The 20,361-nt window shown below is 45.8% G+C and overlaps 2 protein-coding genes across 6 annotated transcripts in view; one reads left to right on the top strand and one right to left on the bottom strand.

The window, feature by feature from the left end:
• Positions 1–134: 134 nt before the first annotated feature.
• Positions 135–19,639, bottom strand: GJA5 (gap junction protein alpha 5). 3 transcript variants are annotated; one of them, XM_065676403.1, is made up of 2 exons: positions 19,353–19,639; positions 135–2,977 (listed from the first exon to the last, which is right to left on the bottom strand). In XM_065676403.1, exon 2 carries the CDS (start codon positions 2,922–2,924, stop codon positions 1,815–1,817), a length of 1,110 nt encoding a protein of 369 aa, XP_065532475.1. In that variant the 5' UTR covers positions 2,925–2,977; positions 19,353–19,639; the 3' UTR covers positions 135–1,814. The 3 variants fall into 3 exon arrangements, with proteins under 3 accessions (XP_065532475.1, XP_065532473.1, XP_065532474.1); XM_065676401.1 differs by having other exon boundaries at positions 19,359–19,639; XM_065676402.1 differs by lacking the exon at positions 19,353–19,639 and adding an exon at positions 14,108–14,753.
• GJA8 (gap junction protein alpha 8) overlaps positions 11,893–20,361 on the top strand; it is a 48,129-nt gene continuing 39,660 nt past the window's right edge. For all 3 annotated transcript variants that reach the window (XR_010612143.1, XR_010612142.1, XM_065676398.1), the window contains exon 1: positions 11,893–11,909. The gene's annotated coding sequence lies outside the window, so the exon portion shown is untranslated. The remainder of the gene's footprint in view (positions 11,910–20,361) is intronic.

Genomic DNA, 20,361 nt, shown 5'->3' with positions numbered 1-20,361 from the left:
CCCTCCTCTCATCCCTGCCACTCCAGCAATGGGGATTTCTGTGATCTCTGAGCAGCAGAGGCCGGCGGGCAGCCTGGTTGATGCTAGCAGCTTGTTCTCAGCCACGTGAGAGGAGGAACTTCAGCAAGGAGAGATGGAGTTAGAACTTTATTGGGAGAAACTTAGGCATGATTGACTAAAGTCTCATGTTAAGGAGAGCACGCTGGTCTTTCCAGAATTAAAAAATACACATATATAAAACACCTTACAAACAAGAGAAATGGTTTCCCCCCTCTGTGTGTGAATGCATATGCATATGTACAGGGAACTGTACCAAGGCTAATTATGTATCAGGAGCAAGGATTCACAATCCCTTTCGGTGGCCTTAAGAGAGGGAATGGCTCAGTCCCCTCATAAGCTGGTCCTGGCCATTCACTCATACAGTCCAGTGTTGGGAAGCTGTGTCTCATGTCTGAAACGGCAGTGCAGGGTAAACAACAGGGAGCATCTTGGCTCTGCACTGGGGTATCTGGAGGGGGAGCTGCCTACAGATCTCACCCACCAAGCCCCACTGTGCAGTGTTGGGCCCCAGTGGCTGCTCTGAGTAGTTACAGAGATGGGAAAAGCTGGTCCATGGGTGGTTTCTTACGTGATATACACTATGGGATGGAGTGGAGATGAAGATGACTTGATGGCAGAACAGGGGCTTGCTGCGAGGACAAATGTCTTGGCTTGTACTGGCTGGCAGGCTTGAGAGAGCAGCCAAGATCTGATGTGCAGGACCTGGAGAGGACTCTTGCTTCTGGCAAAAGATGCTGAAGTGTGTTGGTGAGTTAGTGAGGAGAAGACAGGCCGTACCTGTTTTGCAGATAATCGCAGGATGTTTTTCTCTCAAGTTGGCAGCTGGCAGCACCCTTTCAGCAGCATTCCAAGTTGCTTGAAAGATGAGTTTTAAAAGGGAAAACCCCCCTCTGTTTCCACATGATAATTGCTCTTTTTTACTAGTGAGATATCTGTTCTCACAGGAGACTTTCTATTTCTGTTAATGGATGTCTTGCTTAGAATTGATGGCATAAGTGTCTTGGGAAAATTCCCTGGTCTTCATCCACCAGTCATCTAAGCGATATCCCCGGGGCCAGTCTGCTGTGCTGATTTAGGAATGAGGAAGGGATTCCAATGCTAGACACGAGGCAGCTGTGCGTGGGGGTCACGGACGTCCATATTTATGGGGAATCGTTCTATACACAATGTCAAAAAATTCAAGTAGGCTTTATTGTATGGGTAAACTGTTATAAAATATCTGGGCTCAGGAGGAGAAAGGGAGGGTTAGAAAGGCTGAGACCAAAGCAGACAAGAAAGTCTTTCAGAAGGCCTACCAGTGCGTTTCTGCTTCCTGCAGGTGAGGGAAGCTTCAGCTCTGTATAACTGCCAAGCTGATGTGGCAAATGTTGAATAGACACAAAGATGTAAGGGGGTTGAGGTTCAGTCTGTTGAATACAATGTCACAGCAGATACCTGCTGGTCAGCCTCAGGAGTCTGTGCTCTGCTAGGCTGAGGATGGTGAGTCTCAGATCCCTGTGCATCCCATGATGAAAATATGGCCTAGAGCTTCACATCTTGAGATTGGTGCCTCTCTTCAGTGTGTGTCTCCCAGTGGCTGTCCCTGCCTTAAGCTGTGACAGGCGCTGTCTGCGATACAACAATGATGTTCACTGGAAAGGAGCAAGAGGGTGTTAAAACGGAGCGAGGTTAGTGGCAAAAGTCTGGAGTCCACTTTGCAGAAGGTCTGCTAAGTGCTGAGAATGCTCCTTCTTCTCATCCCTCCTGGAGCCAGGTCACACAGACAGGTCATCCGACCTTGCCTTGCTGCTGGCACGGCTGGTCTTGCTGAACCGGCGTTTCTCATTGAAGTAGTTCTCAGGGAACGCGGGTGCTGCGCACTCGTTGGCCACCTCTGGGCTCTCCGAGTAGCTGGACTTAATGAAGGGCCCTTCACCAGCAGCATCATCTTGGCCATGGACCCTCTCAGTGGCAAAGTTGGCGGTGTTCTGCTGGGAGGCCATCTTGTTGTTGAAGGGGCTGATGAACTTGCCGTTGGGACTCGACAAGCACTGGTTAAAATCTGGTGGAGGAGTGTACATCTGGGCCCTCTCTGCCTGTGGGGCAGACTCCAGTCTGCCAGGGGCTGTGCTGGGGCTGTGCTTGTAGGATCGGGAGCACCTCTCTTTGGCTTTCTTCCAGCCCAAGTGGTACAGCTCGGCCAGACTGAGGAAGAGGGAGAGCACTGCCACAGCCAGCATAAAGACAATGAACACGTTCTTCTCTGTGGGGCGGGAAACGTAGCAGTTGACGGGGTGGGGGCAAGGTGCCCGCTGGCAGATATACAGGGTCTCCAGGAAGATGCCGTACAAGATGTACTGTCCCACAATGAAGGCCACTTCCATGGCTGTGCGAATCAAAATGCTGTAGACGTAGGTGTTCAGCAGACTGCCCCTGAGTATGATTTTGCCTCCTGATTCATCCCAGCAAGAGAGTTCAGCCTTCTCTACCAGAGCAGACTTCTGCTGGTAGTATGTGTCACCGTTGTTCTTCATCTCACGGGCCTCTAGTTCTGCCTCCTTCATCTTCCTCTTCTCCTCCATGCGCACCGTGTGCATTGCATGGCCCATGTACACCAGAGATGGGGTGGAGACAAAGATGATCTGGAGGACCCAAAACCTGACATGAGAGATAGGGAAAGCCTTGTCGTAGCAGACGTTCTCGCAGCCAGGCTGCTGGGTGTCGCACATGAAGTCAGACTGCTCATCCCCCCAGGAGGACTCAGCTGCTGTGCCCAGCACCAGCATCCGGAAGATGAAGAGCACAGTCAACCAGACCTTCCCTACCACCGTGGAGTGTTTGTGAACCTCCTCGAGGAACTCTCCCAGGAAACTCCAGTCCCCCATTTCTGCTCACCAGGAGGGGTGCGAGATCTTGAAGGGAGAATCGGACACAGCCTCTGTGGGAGAAAACAGAAGACTGTTTCTAAGGAGGGTTAGGAAATGCTCAGCTGGGAATGTGTGGAGTGAAATTATTCATTTTCTGTCAAAGGAAATGTTTGCATTTGACGTGAAATGAGTAAGGTGTGGTTTGCTGAAAACTTTGTTTCACATTCACTGAAAACAATGCATTGGAGTGGTTTTTTTTCTTTATTTGAATTCAGCTACTGAGACAAGGAGTGATCTTTTTTACATCACCCAACTACAATCTGTTAAATGGGCTGCCAAAACTTTGAGGATGAGCCAGATTTATTCTTGGTTCAGAAAGCTCTTTCACTGTGATCTGCCTATTGCATCCCCTGTGGACTGTGTAGTTAAATCATCTGTCTGCAAACTGCTCTCGGGATTCCTTAATGGGCTGATCCCCTGGGAGAGAAGACTGGAGTCTGTAGCTTGGTCTGAGCAGTGCCTTGGCACTTTCATATGTTTCCTTTGTGTGACACCTGCACTGACACCTGGAACATATAGTGCCTGCAGCTCGCTCAATGCCACCACCGAAAGAAATGCAGAGAAAACCTCTCTGTTGCCCGCCTTTGCCATAGCTTTTGCTTTGATTTTGCAGTGTCACCAGTTGCAAGTGTTTCATTTACAAATTGCCAGTATTTCGGGCAGTGTAAAGACATTGGTGAGCTGTGCCAGTCCTGTAAACCTAACCTGCTGCCTCCCTGTCACACCTCTCTGAGAAGGAGCTGCTGCACAATCTAAGTGGCAGACCTTGCTCCCTCCTCTTAAGCTCTGAGATGAAATTCACAGTTCAAATTACAAAGGCAAAGAAAAAAGCCTCCTTTGAAGTGCCTCCCAAGGGCCAGCAGCTCCTGGGAAGTGCTGTGGTAGGTGGTCTGATAAGAGGAAAGGTTTGGTGGGCTGGTAGTAAGATTGCAAAAGGAAGATGTAGGAGAGCCCGTTTCAGTCTTGTTTCTGTCTCTGACGGACTGTTTCTGGCCAAGTCACTTAACCTCATGGATAAAAAGAGAATGGTGAGTTTAATCCCTTTTTTGTGGAGCTCTGTGGGAGTGCTTGAGCAATCATCTGATACAGTTATACTCACCATACTTACCTTTCCAGGGCACTGCAAAGCTCTCCCTTGTGCCTGAGTTAAGGGCAAGGTGCTATAAAGTATGCAGTATTACCTTGCAGATAATATTCTTCCACAGTCACTCTTTTTGAAAATATAATTTTAATAAGTAAATGAGAAACTTAATAATCGCCATAATGAAATAATAAAAGCACTGGACTCTGTAAATCGCAAAGCTGTAGGGACCAAGTTGCTAACTCTCCTTCTTTATTGTCCCTTGTATTGTCTTTAAGAGCCAATTATTTTTACTGTGCAAAGAATGTCTGTGGAGAGCAGACACTGTTAAAAGCTAAAAATTTACTGCAGCAATATTGTGTCGATTTGCTGTGAGCAAAAGCTGGAGAACAGAGAGATACCCTTGTTGGGGGAACAACATCCCCTCCTCTGCTCATGTAAGTGACATAATTCAATGTAGCAGCACACAAAATGATTTGTGCCATCTATTGTTTCTGTGTGGTGTCCATCTGCAAGGGTGGATGGCAGCAGGTCAAAAGTTGAGGTGCTGCTGAGGTGAGGAAAGGTGAGGATTGCTCAGGCAGGAGGCAGTGAGGTGACCACTTGCTACCCTATTGACTGTCAGAAGCTGCGTGAGGAGTGAGAAGGGGCGTATGAGGGAGCAAAGCATGTGCTTCGGCTCTCTCCTGCTTCAGCAGACATACTGTAGTTGTGCTGATGTACATCCTGGTGGCTGCTTGGCATATGCAGAAGCTTTCATTGTGCTGCTAGCCCAGAACTGGAGGAGCAGTAACACAGAAAATCGGCTAGTCTTTTCTGACTCCTCTTGTCTGCACTGGCAAGTGTGTGGGGCCCTTACCTTCTAAAATGGTTTTAGTGCAGTTACTGCATTCGGGAGAAATTAGCATATGGCTTCATCCTGTGAGCAGCAGGCGATTCAATGCAAACAGATAAATCAGTGATGGGGAATATTTACAGGCTGTTGCACTGAAACAAGTTGGTTTTTCTTTGGTTTTTGTTGTTGGTTTGTTTGGGGTTTTTTTCGACCCAGAGTACAGACAAGGCACCATCCACCAATTCAATGTACAGATGTGTCCAACATCCATATGCTGTAGCACAACTGTATGCATGGAATATTCCTTCCAGTACAGCATGACCAGTGGTGAGTGTCCTCATTTTCCCAGGTGAGTTTATGTTGTTTGCAGGTGCCCCTGTTGCTCCTGCTGTCGTTAGCTGATGGCTGCCTTTTCTTGATTCACATTGCTTGTTAGGGAAAAAATGAGCACAGTTCTCCCTGGCTGTGCCCAGGCTGAGTTTTCCTTCCTGCCATGTTGTCCTGGGTTCAGCAGTAGCAGTCATTTTTCTCCTTCTTAGTAGCTGGTGCAGTGCTGTGTTTCTGACTTTCAGCCTGGGAACAGCGCTGATAACACCAATGTTTTTAGTTGCTGCTCAGTAATGTTTAGTCTGACCAAGGACTTTCTGAGTCTTGTGCTCTGCCAGGGAGGAGGGGAAGCCGGGAGGAAGCAGACCCAAACTAACCAAAGAGGTATTCCATACCGCAGCATGTCATGCCCACTATATAAACTGCGGGCAGTTACCCAGAAGGGTTAGATCACTGCTCTGGTCAGGCTGGGTATTGGTCGGCAAGTGGTGAGCGGTTGTATTCTCTCCCCTTGTTATTTCCCTTATCATTATTATCATTGGTGGTAGCAGCAGTGATTTGTGTTATACCTTAGTTACTAAACTGTTCTTATCTCAGCCCGTGGGAGTTACATTCTTTCGATTCTCCTCCCCATCCCTCTGGGAGTGGGGGGAGAAAGGCGGGGAGTGAGAGGGAGGCTGCGTGGCTGGGCTTAAACCACGATGCATGGCATGTGCGGTCACAAACTGAGCACCTCTTTCCATTAGTTCTACCATGGTCAGGTAGTTTGGGGCTTTGCTATGGCTTGTTTTCCTTAGGGAAGGCTGCTAAACCAAGGCACTTGCAAATTGTAAAAATCAGTGTGTATGGAACACAAAGTAAAGAAAATATAAGTGCAAGGAGTCTGGAAATAAAAAATGTTAATGGATCTGAGAATAATGGTAAATCACCTGCCTCAAATGTACACAATGTTTTCCAAGAGGATGTAAATCAGAAGGATCCAAGGCTGGCAGTCACATACAGCCAGATAATAGGGCTGTTTCCTCTGCCCTTTGCTGCTGCCTGTTGCCCTGCACAAGCTGTTTAAAGGAGGGGCTGCCCAAAGATGCCTCCTGATCATCCTGCAACAGCTTGATAGAGAGCAGAGGTGGCTGCCACAAGGGGGTAGGTGGCCGTAGGACAGCAGGTTTTGGAAACCAGAAGAAGGACTTTCCCTCCTAGAGCCGCGGTTTTTGTCTGGCACGTATTTAGTTATTAGTGATCTCTTCTTGCAATGCCAAATCAAGGGCCTTCTAGAGCAACAGAAGAGAGCATCTCTCTGCTGCCAGCAAGTAAAGAAAGATTGTTGTCATCTCCTGACAGCTTTTCCTGCCTTTGACCTACCCTTTCTCCTCATTGCTTTACCAGTCTTGGGAATTTTCCATATAGTTCCCTTTCCTCATTCCCAGACTACTGTTGTCCTCACATGCTTTGACCTCTCAGTGTGTGCACATCTCTGGACTTTTATGTTCCTTCTTTGGACTCAGTTGGACAAATCTTGTCTCACTCTGGTATGACTTGGTGAAAAACACCTCTGGGTATATTTGTGGGGTCTCAGCACTGTCTTGACACCAGAGTCATGCATATTCATGCAGAGCTGTGGGCTATGCCACCGCCTGCCCGTGCTTGTGGCTTGACAGCTTTCTGCTGGGTGTGCACAGTCATGGGATCTTGGCACCTGGAAATGCGTATGTGACAAAGCCCAGTGCAGCCTGGCACTAATCCATCGACATGGCCATCCTGACTTAATCATCACCTGGAATGCTACTGAAGCTGTGGAAACCAGAGCATCACACCACAGGCCAGGCGTGCGGTCCGCTTAGCTCCAGGCTGCCTTGTGACTGCCAAATTCCATGATAAAAATACCCCAGTGGGGTCAGCACCCGCTGGTGTGCCAGCCATGGGCTGCTCTCCACCTGTCCCTTTTTGCACTACCTTTTTCTGCGGGAGGGGAAGCATCTGCTGCTCTTGGAGCTGCTTTTCCTATCCTCTTGGTGATGCCACATGCTCTGAAGGACATGTGAGCCTTTTGCATTGCTGCTGCTTGCTTCGGCAGGTGCGCTCACTGTGGTGGGACTCACTGGCGTGTTGACAAACATCGAGGAAATTCACTACAGAGAGCCAGGAGGGCTATTCATGTGCGATCACCTTCTTTATATGAATTTATTTCCCTGGGGATTCTTAGGAAGAAATTTTTCCCCTTTTCAAAAGACAGGCAAGACTATCAGCAGTGATATAAATAGCTGAGCTCGACACTTCATGCTAACTTTTCCCACAAGGAAGGTGACAGGAGGTCGCCATCTCTGCGGGATGTTTCTAAAATAAAGTGGAGAGCTTGATTATGACACTGGTTCTGCTCTCCCTCGCTGCGCTAACCTCTTGGCAGGTCCCAGGGGCACGTGGAGAGGGTCCCTGAGGAAGGCTCCTTTGTGTGGTAGAAGTACGCTTTCCAGCGAGGGGGCAAAAAACCAAAGTTAAAGCCATTTTATTTTTGCCCAGTTGATATGTGTGATTTTCTCAATTTGGCACAGAAGCGTGTATCTGATAGTTAATCAGGCATCCCAATGAACTGGAAGTCTGGGGCCCAAGATGTTTTGAAGAGGCTTACACACCAGACATAGGGCTGTGTGTGGAAAACATGCAACAAATCCGTCATCTCTGAGCTACTGAATGAGGAGGTAGACATCCCCTTTAGGTACAGGGCACATGAGAAGTGGCAGCCCTGTGTAGTAGAGCATCCAGAATCGCTTGTGGTCTGCCTTCCTCCAGCTGTGTCACCTCATACCAGGTCCAGGCCAGTGTGTGGCACAACAGATAGCTGCCGTGGAGGGTATGTGGGCCGAGGTCTTTCCCCCTGTGCTGACAACTGTCAGGCTGCAGCCAGACCCAAGTGATCCCTGCACTGCAAAACTGGCCACTCACATCTGTACATGCTTAGGAAGGATGCTTTCAGCTCTGTGCTGCAGATTGCTGCTTTACCTTGACTTACGGATCTCCAGCCCCCTGTCAGCAGTAGATGCTGTTATCTTTATCTTGCAAATTGTGATCTCTGGGGTACAGGAAGGGCAAACTCCTTGTTCAAGGTCACTGTGTTAGTGGCAGTCTGGGAAGAGAGCTCAGCGGTTGCAACTTAGAAACTGGTGTCCTTTTTTGTATGCAGTACTGCCTCTTAGACTTGGTGATAGTGACACAGCACTGGTTCTACAGCACAAGAACATTTGCTTCTACAGACTGCAGCCCTTCTCCCCTGTGCCCCAGGATAACACTGTCTTGGTAACCTGAACAAAATCCCTCTTGTTTCACTAGGCTTCTACAGCAGTTGCACCTGGAAGAACCAGTGGTTCTCTTGCTTGCTTTTTTTTTGTGCTTTTCTAAGGACAAACATCTTGCTATTGCTGGCAAAACCTGCAGCCATAGTGCCCAAAAGGAAGAAGCAGACTTTTCAACATACATATACAGTGCTGCTTTGTTGCCAGGACCTGGTCAGGAAGCACATTCTGGGGGCACATGGCTTACAACATTAAAAGATGAATGAAGTTAGAAATGCACTGTCCAGCATGGGTGCAATGCTTTGAATTACAGAAGCTTTTCATAGCTTTGTGACATAGATCAATGCTGAAGCCCACCTCAGCCTGAACTGGCTCCTTTATATGTGTATACAACAGGCAAGTAATGACCTGTTAGGAATTTTGTCCAAGCACTATTCCTCTGGCTTCATATACGCATACATGTACTTGTGGTTAAGTTTCTGCCTGAAATAGGCCAGTTCTTTAGCCAAATTAGTAACTCTGATCTGCACATGGATCTGGACTAAATAGGCTTTAACAAAAAAAGACCAAGCAAGCCTGATGTGTTCCCTTCTAGTTCCTTGCATACAAAGTCTTGTGCTGAACCAGTATCAGGGAGAGTGACTGTCTCCAGTGCTCAAACCTTGCAGGAGAAGGCAGAGCTCTGTGTTAACAGCTCCTGTCTTAGGAGACAGACATCCAGTGCTTCTCATCTCTGCTCCTCCCGAGTTCACTGTAATTTCTGAACAGGGCACACTGGTATCTAAACCACTGGCCCTGCTTGCAGTTGCAGGCAGCTTGTTATTCCCCGATGAGCTGTGCTTCCCCCTCCTCCCCAAACACGGGAAATCTCCGTTCACAAAAAAGTGAGTGGGTGAGAAGATAAGGGAGTTGAATGACCTGTCACACACACACAGCCCTGACGCACAGAGACACAGACAGAGGGAAATCACTCAGCACCTCCAAGCGTGTACATCAGGGATGTGTTCCACACACAGATGACAATATTATGTAGAATATTTTCACCTGAAGTGGTGGTGAAGCTGCAGACTCTGGTTAGCTGAATTTTTTTTATTTGTCTATCCGGGATTTCTAATGCTTTTTCTGCCCCTGCCCTTGGCCAGGGTCAAATTGTGCTTTCATTTCTCCAAATATTAGGGCCAAGCTCTGCCTGATGTAGATGCAGGAGACCAAGTACAGAAAAGACCTTGAACTCAGATAAGTCAAGCTGAGGAATGAACTTGTCCCACTGTGTTTGGAAAGCCTGCATCAAATATTTATATGATGGTGGTATCCAGGCTTACGCTTAGCATGCAGGGAACGCTCTTTAATTCTCTTGGGATTCTCTCTCTTTGTTTTAGAGAAAATTAAGTCCTTAGAGGGCTCAACAAATGTGACAAAACTGAACTTGGGATAAGCTAAATTAAGGCTCGGATGTGCTTTTGCTAGGAAAAAGCATCACTTCTCTCTCTGATGTAAATGTTGCAAAGAAGCTAATGGGTATTACTCCTTAACTAACCAGATGAAGAGCATCCAGTTCAGGATTATAGAGCTTGGTGCTCTTTCCATTTTCTTTATCTTTACAGGGAGAGGCTATCATATATGAATGTGCAGATGATGATAAATTGGGCAGTGCTGTACACAGGAGAGGAGACAGCCAAACAGGGCAGAGGGAGCTCTGGAAAACAGAAACATCCTGAGAAATCTGGGGGCTGCTGTAGTAAAGCTGTTCCTCAGCAGTGCTGAGAGAAGCTGATCTTAAGCACTGCTTCATCAGCTGGGGAGGCTGATATGAGGAGATGTGGTAGTGATGGCAGGCATCATGTTGGGCCCCATATAGCAGGATAAAACCTGCCTACGTGAATTTGGGCTGGGTAGTAGACTGCATGAGATACAAGTTATAGCATTGAAACAAAACAGACTGGAGAGGTAGAGGGAGAAGGAGAGGGCTCTCATTCACTTTTCACATCCTTTCTTCCCTCCCCCCTGCCTGGTGTCTCCCTGCCTATCGCTTCCCCATTGCTCTCCTACAGTCAAGCTCCCCCTGCAGAGCTTTGCCTAAGGTTTTTGGCAGTTTTGATCACTTAACTCTCTACAGCACCAAGATTTTCTAAAGCTGAAAGCATTAGCAGGGGAAATTTTCAGTGACTGTCTGCTTCCCACTTAGTACCGTCTTGTCAAATCTGATTTCTTCCTTCTTTCAAGAAATATGTAGGATTCTCTTCACACTCCGGCTCCATTGCTGCATCCTTGCCTCAAGTATTTAATTTCTCACCCAGGGTGAAGTCCGGCTATAGCCTGTGAGTGGATTACTTTATATATTCAGTGTATGCATAGATAGATAGATAGATATGCACACCTCTTCCCCCTCTTTTAAAAACAACTAATACTTAATTTGCAAAACCCAGACACAGAGAGTTAGGAAATGCTGGAGTTACTGTTTTCAGTAATCTTAATTCAATCTCTTTGTGCCTGTACCTCATAGCTCTGAGTCTTTAACCACATCCTCACATTGTCACCTCATTCTTTGCACAGGATGCTTGCCTTGTTCTGTGCCAGTCTGGCTGGGGCTTTCTTGAACAGCAGCTATTCAGTGTTTTGTTTTCTCCTCATTGTTCAGTGGGTGGCCTGTGCCTCATTTACTGTACATTATTCAAGTCCCATTCTAAAGAGAGAATTATTAGTTTCCTCATGGGTTTTCCTGTGGCTTTCATCACAACAGTATCTGATTGCTTCACAATTATTAATTGACTTATTATCATTACCACACAGAGGTGAGGAGATTGTATTAGATCAACTTTACGGCTGAGGAACGAGGGCAATGAGAGATTCAGATAAAAAAAAAAAGTCCATTAATTTTGGAAGCTGTTCTGTGACGTTGCTAATCTGGGTTGGTTTCTCTTTCCAGTCTACTTAGCACTGTATTATGTATGTTCAAAGCAGAGCTCTGTCTGGTTAATGCTGGAGTGGGAGAGTTTATCACTTCTACCAGTTGGACCACATCTAGAAGTCAGATATCCAGAACAAGAGATACCACTGAGGGGGCATTTGTGAGGAAACACAGCTTAAGTCATTTGCCCCATCATGAATCCAGAAAACTGAAGTAAGAAGCAAGAATTAACCCCAGTCCCCTTGGATAGCTTTATCTCATTGTAAACTGGAGGCAGTTTTTCTCCCATCCCACTGTTCCCTCCTTTCTTCACCAGACATCTGAATGCAGCCCAAGGCCCTGGAGCTCTGCAGCAGTCACCCTGCTGGACTACTTCACTTCCCGAGTGACCCTGTGCCTTGGCCAAGGCATCTGTCAGCTTCTCTGCTTCTAAGGGAGAGGAGTTTCATATGGAAATTCTGAAGGCACGTCCATAATGACAAAGATGGTGAAGAAAGATGGAAATGTAAGTGTAAACCCCTTAGTTCTTATATTAAAAACAACTGGCCTCTCTTTAAAGATATGCTAGAGAGACTTAGAAGCATGCATCTCTATGCTCAATACTTACTGTGTGGTTTGAATATTTCTGTTTCAGGAAAGAGCTGGCATGCTTGAGTATTGTTCATAGAGGTCTCTCTGTTGCTTATCAATAGACATAAAATTAATATTTTGCCCCCTCGCTCTTTATGAATTGTTAGCCCAAAGACTGAAGTTTCTCTGGTGCCTCTCAGGAACTATTTCTAATTTTAAGCCTCTGTCCTCGTGCCTCATACAACAGCACCCGAGGTGTGGAGCAGTCTCTGAAATGTTCTCCCTAATGACACGGCATAGTGCTGAATTACTTCATTCCTTCTTGTCTATTTTCAATGCTGCGAGATAAGTCAGAAAACAAGGGCAAACGTGCAGGATGTGTGAAATCTGTCTGAAGGTCAGAAAGAAAAGAGAGGCTGGGGTATGAAGTTCTCTATTTTTGGGGCGAGCCTTAAATTTTTCATATACTAAATAATACTAAAATATCATGATAATATATCCTGTTGAGTGGAAAAAACCCAACAACCCCAAATAGTTATAGTAGCAGGAATACTTAACATAGTTCCCAAGCGACTGGAACCTGATGAGTATTTTAAATCCTGAAGCCTCGGGAATTTCCCCAAACTACTGTTCTGCTCCCAAGGAAAGGAGGAAGAAAGTTAGAAATCCGCACTCTTCTCAGAGTAGATTTTGAAGGGACCAGCAAATGCAGATTCTTATGGCTTCTTGTGCAAATACTGAATGCTATGAGGCTTCTGCATAACAGTTTAACCCGCTCCTAGCTGCACATGCTGCTATAGCATATATATGCATATATATGCAGACATAATGTCAGCACACATGTGTTACATGTGTTAGTTCTTTAGCCTTAAAGAGAGGATCACATAGGCAGCAGTAGTGGAAAACTCTCACACATTCTGCTTCACCAAGGTATTTTGACGAGTTTATTAGCATGGAGGAATTGTTCAAAGATTAAGGCTCATTCAGCCCATGACTTTTGTAGATGAGGTTTGTCCAGAAATTCTTCCTATGTGGTCCTCTGATGGTTTTTACAGTACTTCAAGGATAGAGGCACTGCCTCAGTTTATCAAAGCCATTAAAATCAGTGCACCACAAAGCTCATTAAACGTGACAAATGACTGGTAAAACGACCCTTTAAGAAATCAAAGGAGCTACCACAGATCAGAGGTGACAATTAGCAGGCAACCTCTACACTCATTGTGATTGCTTCTTTCCAGGTGCCTGTATAGGGGATACTGTGTTTTCAAGCTGGGCTGTTCTTTGAAACATGCAGTGGCAATGCTAGAAGTATTAAATTATGAAAATATAATTGAATAATCATTCCAAGTGCAAAAAGGGGGGAAAAAAGTGATGAGGCAAATGAAAAGAAGCAGCAGCTGCTAGTGGGAGAGGGCGTTTGCTCCTTTAGGTCTGTGTACCTCTTTGAGGCTGCCCTGGACAGTGTCGGGATGGAAAAGAAAGGCATTCCCCCTGTGGCGCGTGCTGTATGGGTGACCGGGAGATAGGAGCAAGGCACTTCCCTACATTTGAGTTACATTCCCAGGCTCCATGTCACACACCAGCCAGGATACAACACTTCCAAGGGAAAGAAACTGCAATATTTTGAAACCATCCTGCCCGCTTTGGAATATAGGTAGCTCATGCTGACACTTTATCAAGTGTTTATACCCTGAGAGCCTCTCATAGGTAAGGGTTCCCTTCACCACTCTCCCCTGAGCAGCCTGACAACATGCTGAAATGGGATCTGACAGAAACTGCAATTTGCACATTATACTGTCTGAGGATACTTGGGGATCTTATCCTGCTTTCCTGTACATTGAAATTTATTGGTATCCATGTTCAGTGCAGGGAGGCTTCCTAATAATTTCTGTAGCTGCATGTGGCAAAAAGAGTTTAATTCCTGAAATGTCCCAAGCCCATCTCATTACTATTGGGAATGCTTTGGAGGGAAATTGAAAGAAAAAGTTAATTTCTTAAGTTATTTTTGGCCATCCTTCTTTTCCTGCCTCATCAAGTCCTCCTCTCCCCTCATGCTGTTTTTTCAAGCTGTAACAGCTTGATCTGCCGTCAATGCTTCTACAGTTCTGTTATTTCCCCCTCATGGTTACTTACCTGATTTCCTGTATCTCGTCTTCTGTCTCCTCTCCTTCCTTTAGCACTTTTCCTTTCTGTAGTTGAGTTGGACTCCTTGTTCTTCTCAGTTGCTTGGTTTTATTCCTTTAATAGGTTCTCTCTCTCTTCCCCTGTCTTTCTCCACCCCCTTTCTGTGTCACTTTCTGTCTTCCCCACTGCCTCTCTGCCTTTCCCCCTCTTCCTTCTTCACCTTATTTTCTTGTCTCTCCCACACCCTCCAGCTTAATCTTTCTATTTTCAAACCTAGTTTCCTGTTGTTTTCTCTTTAAAGATCACCCTCTCCATTCCCAGCCTCTCTCTGTGCCACCCTCCCCATGCCGACAGGATGCACTCACTGCTGGCTTTGTGTTTTCCCTTCCAGTTGCTGCTACCACTGTTCCTCGCACCTCCTCCCCCTGATAATATGCTACGGTCTAAGCCTTCCTTAAATGAAACGAGACAGGGCTGCCCCACAGTTACACCAGCCAGACCATGGGAAGCTTTTTGCATGCAAGACATCAATGAAGGACACTTTTCTGACTCATTCACACTTAGTTTGGCGAAGCTGAGTTCCTGTGGAGCAGAGACCTCCACCTCTTCAAATACCACAGGACTTGCTCTGCTGGCTTGGGTCAGGGGCCCAGCACAGCTGCAGCCTTGTCCCACAGGACACTGGATGCTTCCCAGGAGGGTATTACTGATAAATGGAAAATAACCTGCTTGTCAAAAGAGGTGTTTTTGACACACCAACCCACCACCACCTCCTCACACCAGCACACTCTGGTGCATGAGCATTTAGACCTTTCTAAAATTGCTTTTGGCACATTAAATGTCTGAAGGTGTTGTATTTCACGTATGTGTCAAGTTGAGCCTCTGACTTCTGCACATCAGGCCCTAGAGAAGAGGCTGAATCAGAGATGCCTTCTGGTTTGATAAAGGCTGGTCTCAAAGAACCAGTGTCAGAAGAATGAGATCTGCGCAGAAGACTGCTATTCTGAGGATTGGCTTGCTATGCGCAAGTGGTTGTCCCTCCAGCAATCTGGGCTTCCTGGGCTAGGTATCTCCCATCCACAACAAAATTACCCAGGGGTCCCTATGCTGGTGTAGATCATGAAGCGAAGGCAGTTCAGAGACTAAAACATAGGGCTGGCAAATCTGCTAATGTAATCATTGTTCTCCCACTGATTTAGTAGCCCCTTTAGTCTCAAGATTGAAAGGCAGCCTCCTTTCAAGATTGAAAGGCAGAGGCCACCTCTGGAGGTGTGTCCTATGTGGACACTCACTTCGAAGTTAAGACTGCAACTCCTTTTCAAGAAGGCTGAATCCTTGCTGATGGTTAGTGCAGGACATACAGTTCACAGCAAATTCCCATAGCAGCTTAATGAACTCCTGGTATAGAGAAACCCACAGTCATTTGCTTAATTTCTAACTTTAATGAAAGGCCTACTGTGACTTCAAAGAAGACAGGAATGTTTTTGGAGTAGTTTCTCCCTCTCCTGCCTGGCAGTTGCATATCTGTGATGGAATTTCATGGGAAGGAGGATATCGCTGTGCTCTTTTATCTTTCTGGAGTAATTTCCTTAAGGCATTATTTTGTAAAGCCCTGTTGATTTTATGCCAGTGAAATTGCCAAGTACTTCATGATAAAGTGTCCAAAAAAAGGTGTTAATAATACAGATCTAGCTCACAGATGGCTTTGGGATAGGCTAAGGATAGGCTTGTCTTGTGTTTCTCACGTGCTATAGAGAAGCAGGTCCTCTGAGTGAGCTGTCTGAAACATAATCCCTCCCTGCATGGCTGACACTTTGCAGTATGCTCAGGGTAATCAGGTCTGATTCTCACTGCTCTCTCCTTTGTGTTCCCCCTCCTGGTATTGTTCCTCTGTGGCATACTCATTCTCCTTTAGAGTTAATCTCTGGATCCAGTAGATAACAGTCTGGTTCTGTTGAATTAATGAGGGAGGGGAGAAGGTTTCTGTCCAATACATGCATCATGCATGAGAGGTAACTGTTTCGAGCTCTTTTTTGGTGATGGTGGTAACTGTTTGAATTTTGGTGCACGTAAAGGAAATGGGTGAAGGCAGACTGAGAGGTAAAAGACAGAAAGGTGAGCAGATATCTTGTATGGATACTTCAGCCAGACCCTCAATGTGCTGTCCCTTCTCTTTGCTACTGCACCCCTTCAAGGGAAAAGAGAGGTGTCACGGCAGCTTCTCCAGCTCCACAGCTAGAGAAATAGCTGTTTTCCCACTGGTAAACTGGGAAGAAGGATTTTTCCTCCCCGCTGCAAGAGACTGCTATGCAAAACTTGTATGACTTGAGTGAGGAGAGCAAGTGAATGCTACCGCAGACGGTGGGAATGAGAACAGCTGACAGCTTGCCATGTGCAGCTTGCAGATCTCAGCAGTTTATGATGCTGTGGAGCAGATTTTGAAAGAAAGGAGAAATAAAGCCAGGAGGTAAGGGGAAAATAAGGCAACATGTACCATCTTTTGATCAGAGGTAAATTGCTTTCCTGGGGTAAGAGCCTTGACCCTCTAGGTAAAAGAAACATAGTGGACCTTATCTACCTGGACTTCAGTAAGGTGTATGATAGGGTGTCCTAGAAGAAGCAAATTAGTAAAAAAGATTCAGGTGAAGAAGACAGGGATTATTAGAGAAATCCTCAAGTGGGTGAGAGGCTGACAGAACTGAGACACCAGTTCCCTAATGGGGTTAAGGGAAATGATCTGTGAGGCTGCTCAAAAATTGCTCTTAGGACTGAACTTTTTAATGTTTATGTTAATTACCTTGGCACCGAAAGTAGAAATGCTGATGAAATCTGCTGAGGGAAGAGAGCCAGAAGGTGGATTCCAGCACTAGGAGAGTGGAACTAGGGTGATTGAGGTGAGGTTAAATGGGAGAACACAAAGTAAGTCACACGCTAGGGGAACTTACTGCTCAGACAGCATCAGAAATCTCTCTTAGCAATTGCGGGTTCCTAGTTGGCAGGACTGAGGCAGGGAAGAGCCCTGGGTGAAGGTCACCAAAGGAGGAGATACCAGTGATGCTGTGTGGGGGTGAAAAAGGCAAGTGAGCTTTCAGGACATAGCAGTATTTCCAGTTGCAGGGAGTGAGATGAATGTGATCCAAGAGGATGTGAGACCCCTCCAGAATAGTGTGTGCAGCGCTGCTCACCCACATTCAAGATATTCAGCCTGGAACAGGTGCAGAGAAAGGCAACAGGGTGATCAGAGGGATGAAGAGTGTCTCTCGGCCAAGAGTATGTTTAGTTATCAGCCACAGAAATGACTGTAGAGAGATGCATGAGCCGATTGGAAAATAGATGCAGTACCAGTTTGAGCTTTTCTGCCTTAATTATTTTGCACTGAACTTCATGCTAGTGCAGCTACCCAAAGTAATTAAAACATGGTGTGATGTGCCCGCAGGGTGAATAATATAAGGGAACTTAGTTACTTAGCCTCGTAGAACAGAGGTTAAGAAAGGAGAGAGTTGCTGCCTATAAATGCTTTTAGGAACTGGGGTTGGGAAACTAAGTGCTAGGGAGTGAGGATAGCTACATAAGCTAAAGGACAATGAAAAGAATAAATAGATATAAATTGGCCATGAATGAATTTAGGTTGGAAATCAGGAGGTTTCTAAGCAACAGAGCAGGGAAGGAGGTGCTGGAACAGCATTCTAGTAGCACAAGTGACAGTGGAAACCTAATGAGATTTAGACCAGAGCTTAGTAACTTTAGAAAAGGCCATTTGTTTTGTACTTGCATGTTATTCAAAGGGATTGAATCCGATAAGCCAAGAGGTCCCTTTTTAATTTTATTTCCTGTACTTGCCTTATTGCCTTATCAGAGATGCTCCCTTTCACACAGAAGTCAGGTAAATCTCAAACACAGTTTGTGTGATGAGTTTTTTGGCATTGATCCCATGGATATTTAAGAGAAGATTCATTCTGTGTCAGAAATTTAAACTAACCAAAAAAGCAAGCCAACACAACACATAGAGAGGGTCTGCAAATATGCAGCAGTATAGATGAGAACTCACATATGAAAGCATTTCTTCACATAAATCAGTTGTTCTTGGAGCCTCTGGCTTTGCTGGAAGGATGTTTCTAATGTGGGTAGATGCTGTCCTGAGATTTGAGAACTTCAAGAGGCTGTCTGAAGGGAAAATGTTTTGTACTTTCCTGTCATTACTGAGGACTTTGTGCTTTGGGAGTATATCAGATTTACTGCATTGGGAATTGTCAGCAAAAACCACCACTCAAACGCAGCTGAGATAGAAACTTCTTGCATGTATTTAATCTCTGATGTCTGGCCACAGCACTGTACTTATTCTGATTCTTCATATTGTCCTGTGTTGAGCGGGCACCTCTGGTACCTTCTCTAAAGCACCAAGGGATGCTACCTTCCTGGTGAAACATTTTATCTAAAATCCCAGTGCATGAGTAAGGTTGAAAGACAGGAAGGAGAGGGAAGTTCTTTGCTATACATTAGACCTCTGGAGACAGCTTCCAGGCATCCTCCAGCAGGAGACAGATTCCCGAGGACAGGCTGGGCCCAAGGGAACAGGAGTAGCATGTGACGATGGGCCCCTGAATAAGGGAGAGCCATTTTATAGTCACAGTTCCTTATTTAGTGAACAATCCCAAATAATTCCATTATAAATGGATGTTTTCCACTCCCCATCTCAGGGTACCAAACCAGCGGATTGAGAAAAGAGGAAACAAGAAAGAGCAAGGCGTGAAATGTCACTGCATGTCAGCCTCATTTGCCAATAAGGTTTTCAGTAAGAAAAACTGGAAGAGGATTCCATCTCACTGAGGAGAAATGACCATCTATCCCAAAGAAAATGCTTAGTTGTCAGCTTTATGCTGCTGAAAATAAAGCATGGCACTCTCACAGCTACTGCTTCCACTTCTCAACTCTGCAGCATCTCTGAGTAGTCGAGAAGTGCTTTGTAAATGATAATGCAATTACAACTCCTATAAACACTCTCCTTGCTTTACAGATGGAGGAACCAAACCATGAAGAGCATAAAGGATTTGTCCAAAGAATCGACAAGTCATTTTCAAGCAAGGAGTCCTCATCTACCTAGCCACCAGACATTCATCTTGTCTTGTAAACTTCCAGCTAGATGAATTGCTGCTTTACAAAAATATATGTGTGCATATATACATACATACATATATATATATATATACATATATATGTTTCCCAGAGTGAGAAACGAAGAGAAGAAAGAACAGACCTTTACCTCCTTTTGCTGAGCCTGCACAGGTAGAGGGAAGAGCCGGTGAAGTTGGCTGAAGTTTGAGCTTTAGCACAGCCCCTTGGTCTTGCTGGAGCCCACCTCTCTGTCAGTGTTCAGCTCCCAGAAGAGATCCGTGTCTGAGGGAGGACACTCTGGACAGGGTAAAGCTTCCAGGAGCTCAGCCTCTGACACTGGCTCTCTGGGTGGAGATTCCCTCAAGCCTGGAGGACTGATGCTGGGGGAGACTAGCTCCCAAGCTGTTCCTGACATGCACTGGCAGCTGTCTGCCTGCTATTCTTTTAAAGAGTCTTCGTGGATCAGGATAAAAATGTGATCTTACGCAGGCGGTATTGTAAGCACAACTTGGCTCCAGTTCAGCTCTTCCTCTGGCTCCCAGCTACTCTATTTTTATTGAAGGAATTTGAGGCTATCAGACAGGAAGTCAAATTGTTTTAGGAAAACAATAGAAAAGCAACTTGAAGTTTATTAGCTTCCTGCCCAGGGCCTGGGACCAACTTGTCAAACTTATTAGAGTGATAGCAGAGCTATTTATTTAAAAGGGCTAGCGACAAGACTCACAGTTTCATTCCTGTTTAGGCCTTGGTGAAAACAAAGGAAAGCCATAAAATAATATCTGAAAGGAGCAGATGGCCAACTGGTAAATGGTGTAAGTAGGGTTGGCTTGTGAGCCATTCATGGTGTTCACCAGTGCAATAGGTTTTGTGTGATTTTGTTGCTGAATGAATGCCTGGGCTTGCACTCATAGACTAGCCCCAGCACCCCAAATTCCTTATTGTGGTTCAGATTTTCAAATGGAAGCCTTGCACCTAAGATTACAAATTTGTCAGGAAAAGGTCTTAATTTAGAGCTACCGAAAAAAGCAAAACAATACAGCAGGTCTGCAGAAGAGTCAGGAATAGAGCCCAGGTGTCCTTGATCCTGTAGGACCACTGGAGCCCCCGACTGTAAAAATTATTTATATCCTTCAGAAGCAGCTGCAGTCTGC

The sequence above is a fragment of the Lathamus discolor genome, chromosome 4 (genome assembly GCF_037157495.1).
Source record: "Lathamus discolor isolate bLatDis1 chromosome 4, bLatDis1.hap1, whole genome shotgun sequence".
In the NCBI taxonomy this organism is placed as follows: Eukaryota; Metazoa; Chordata; class Aves; order Psittaciformes; family Psittacidae; genus Lathamus; species Lathamus discolor.
This window is presented reverse-complemented; position numbering and strand designations above follow the sequence as displayed.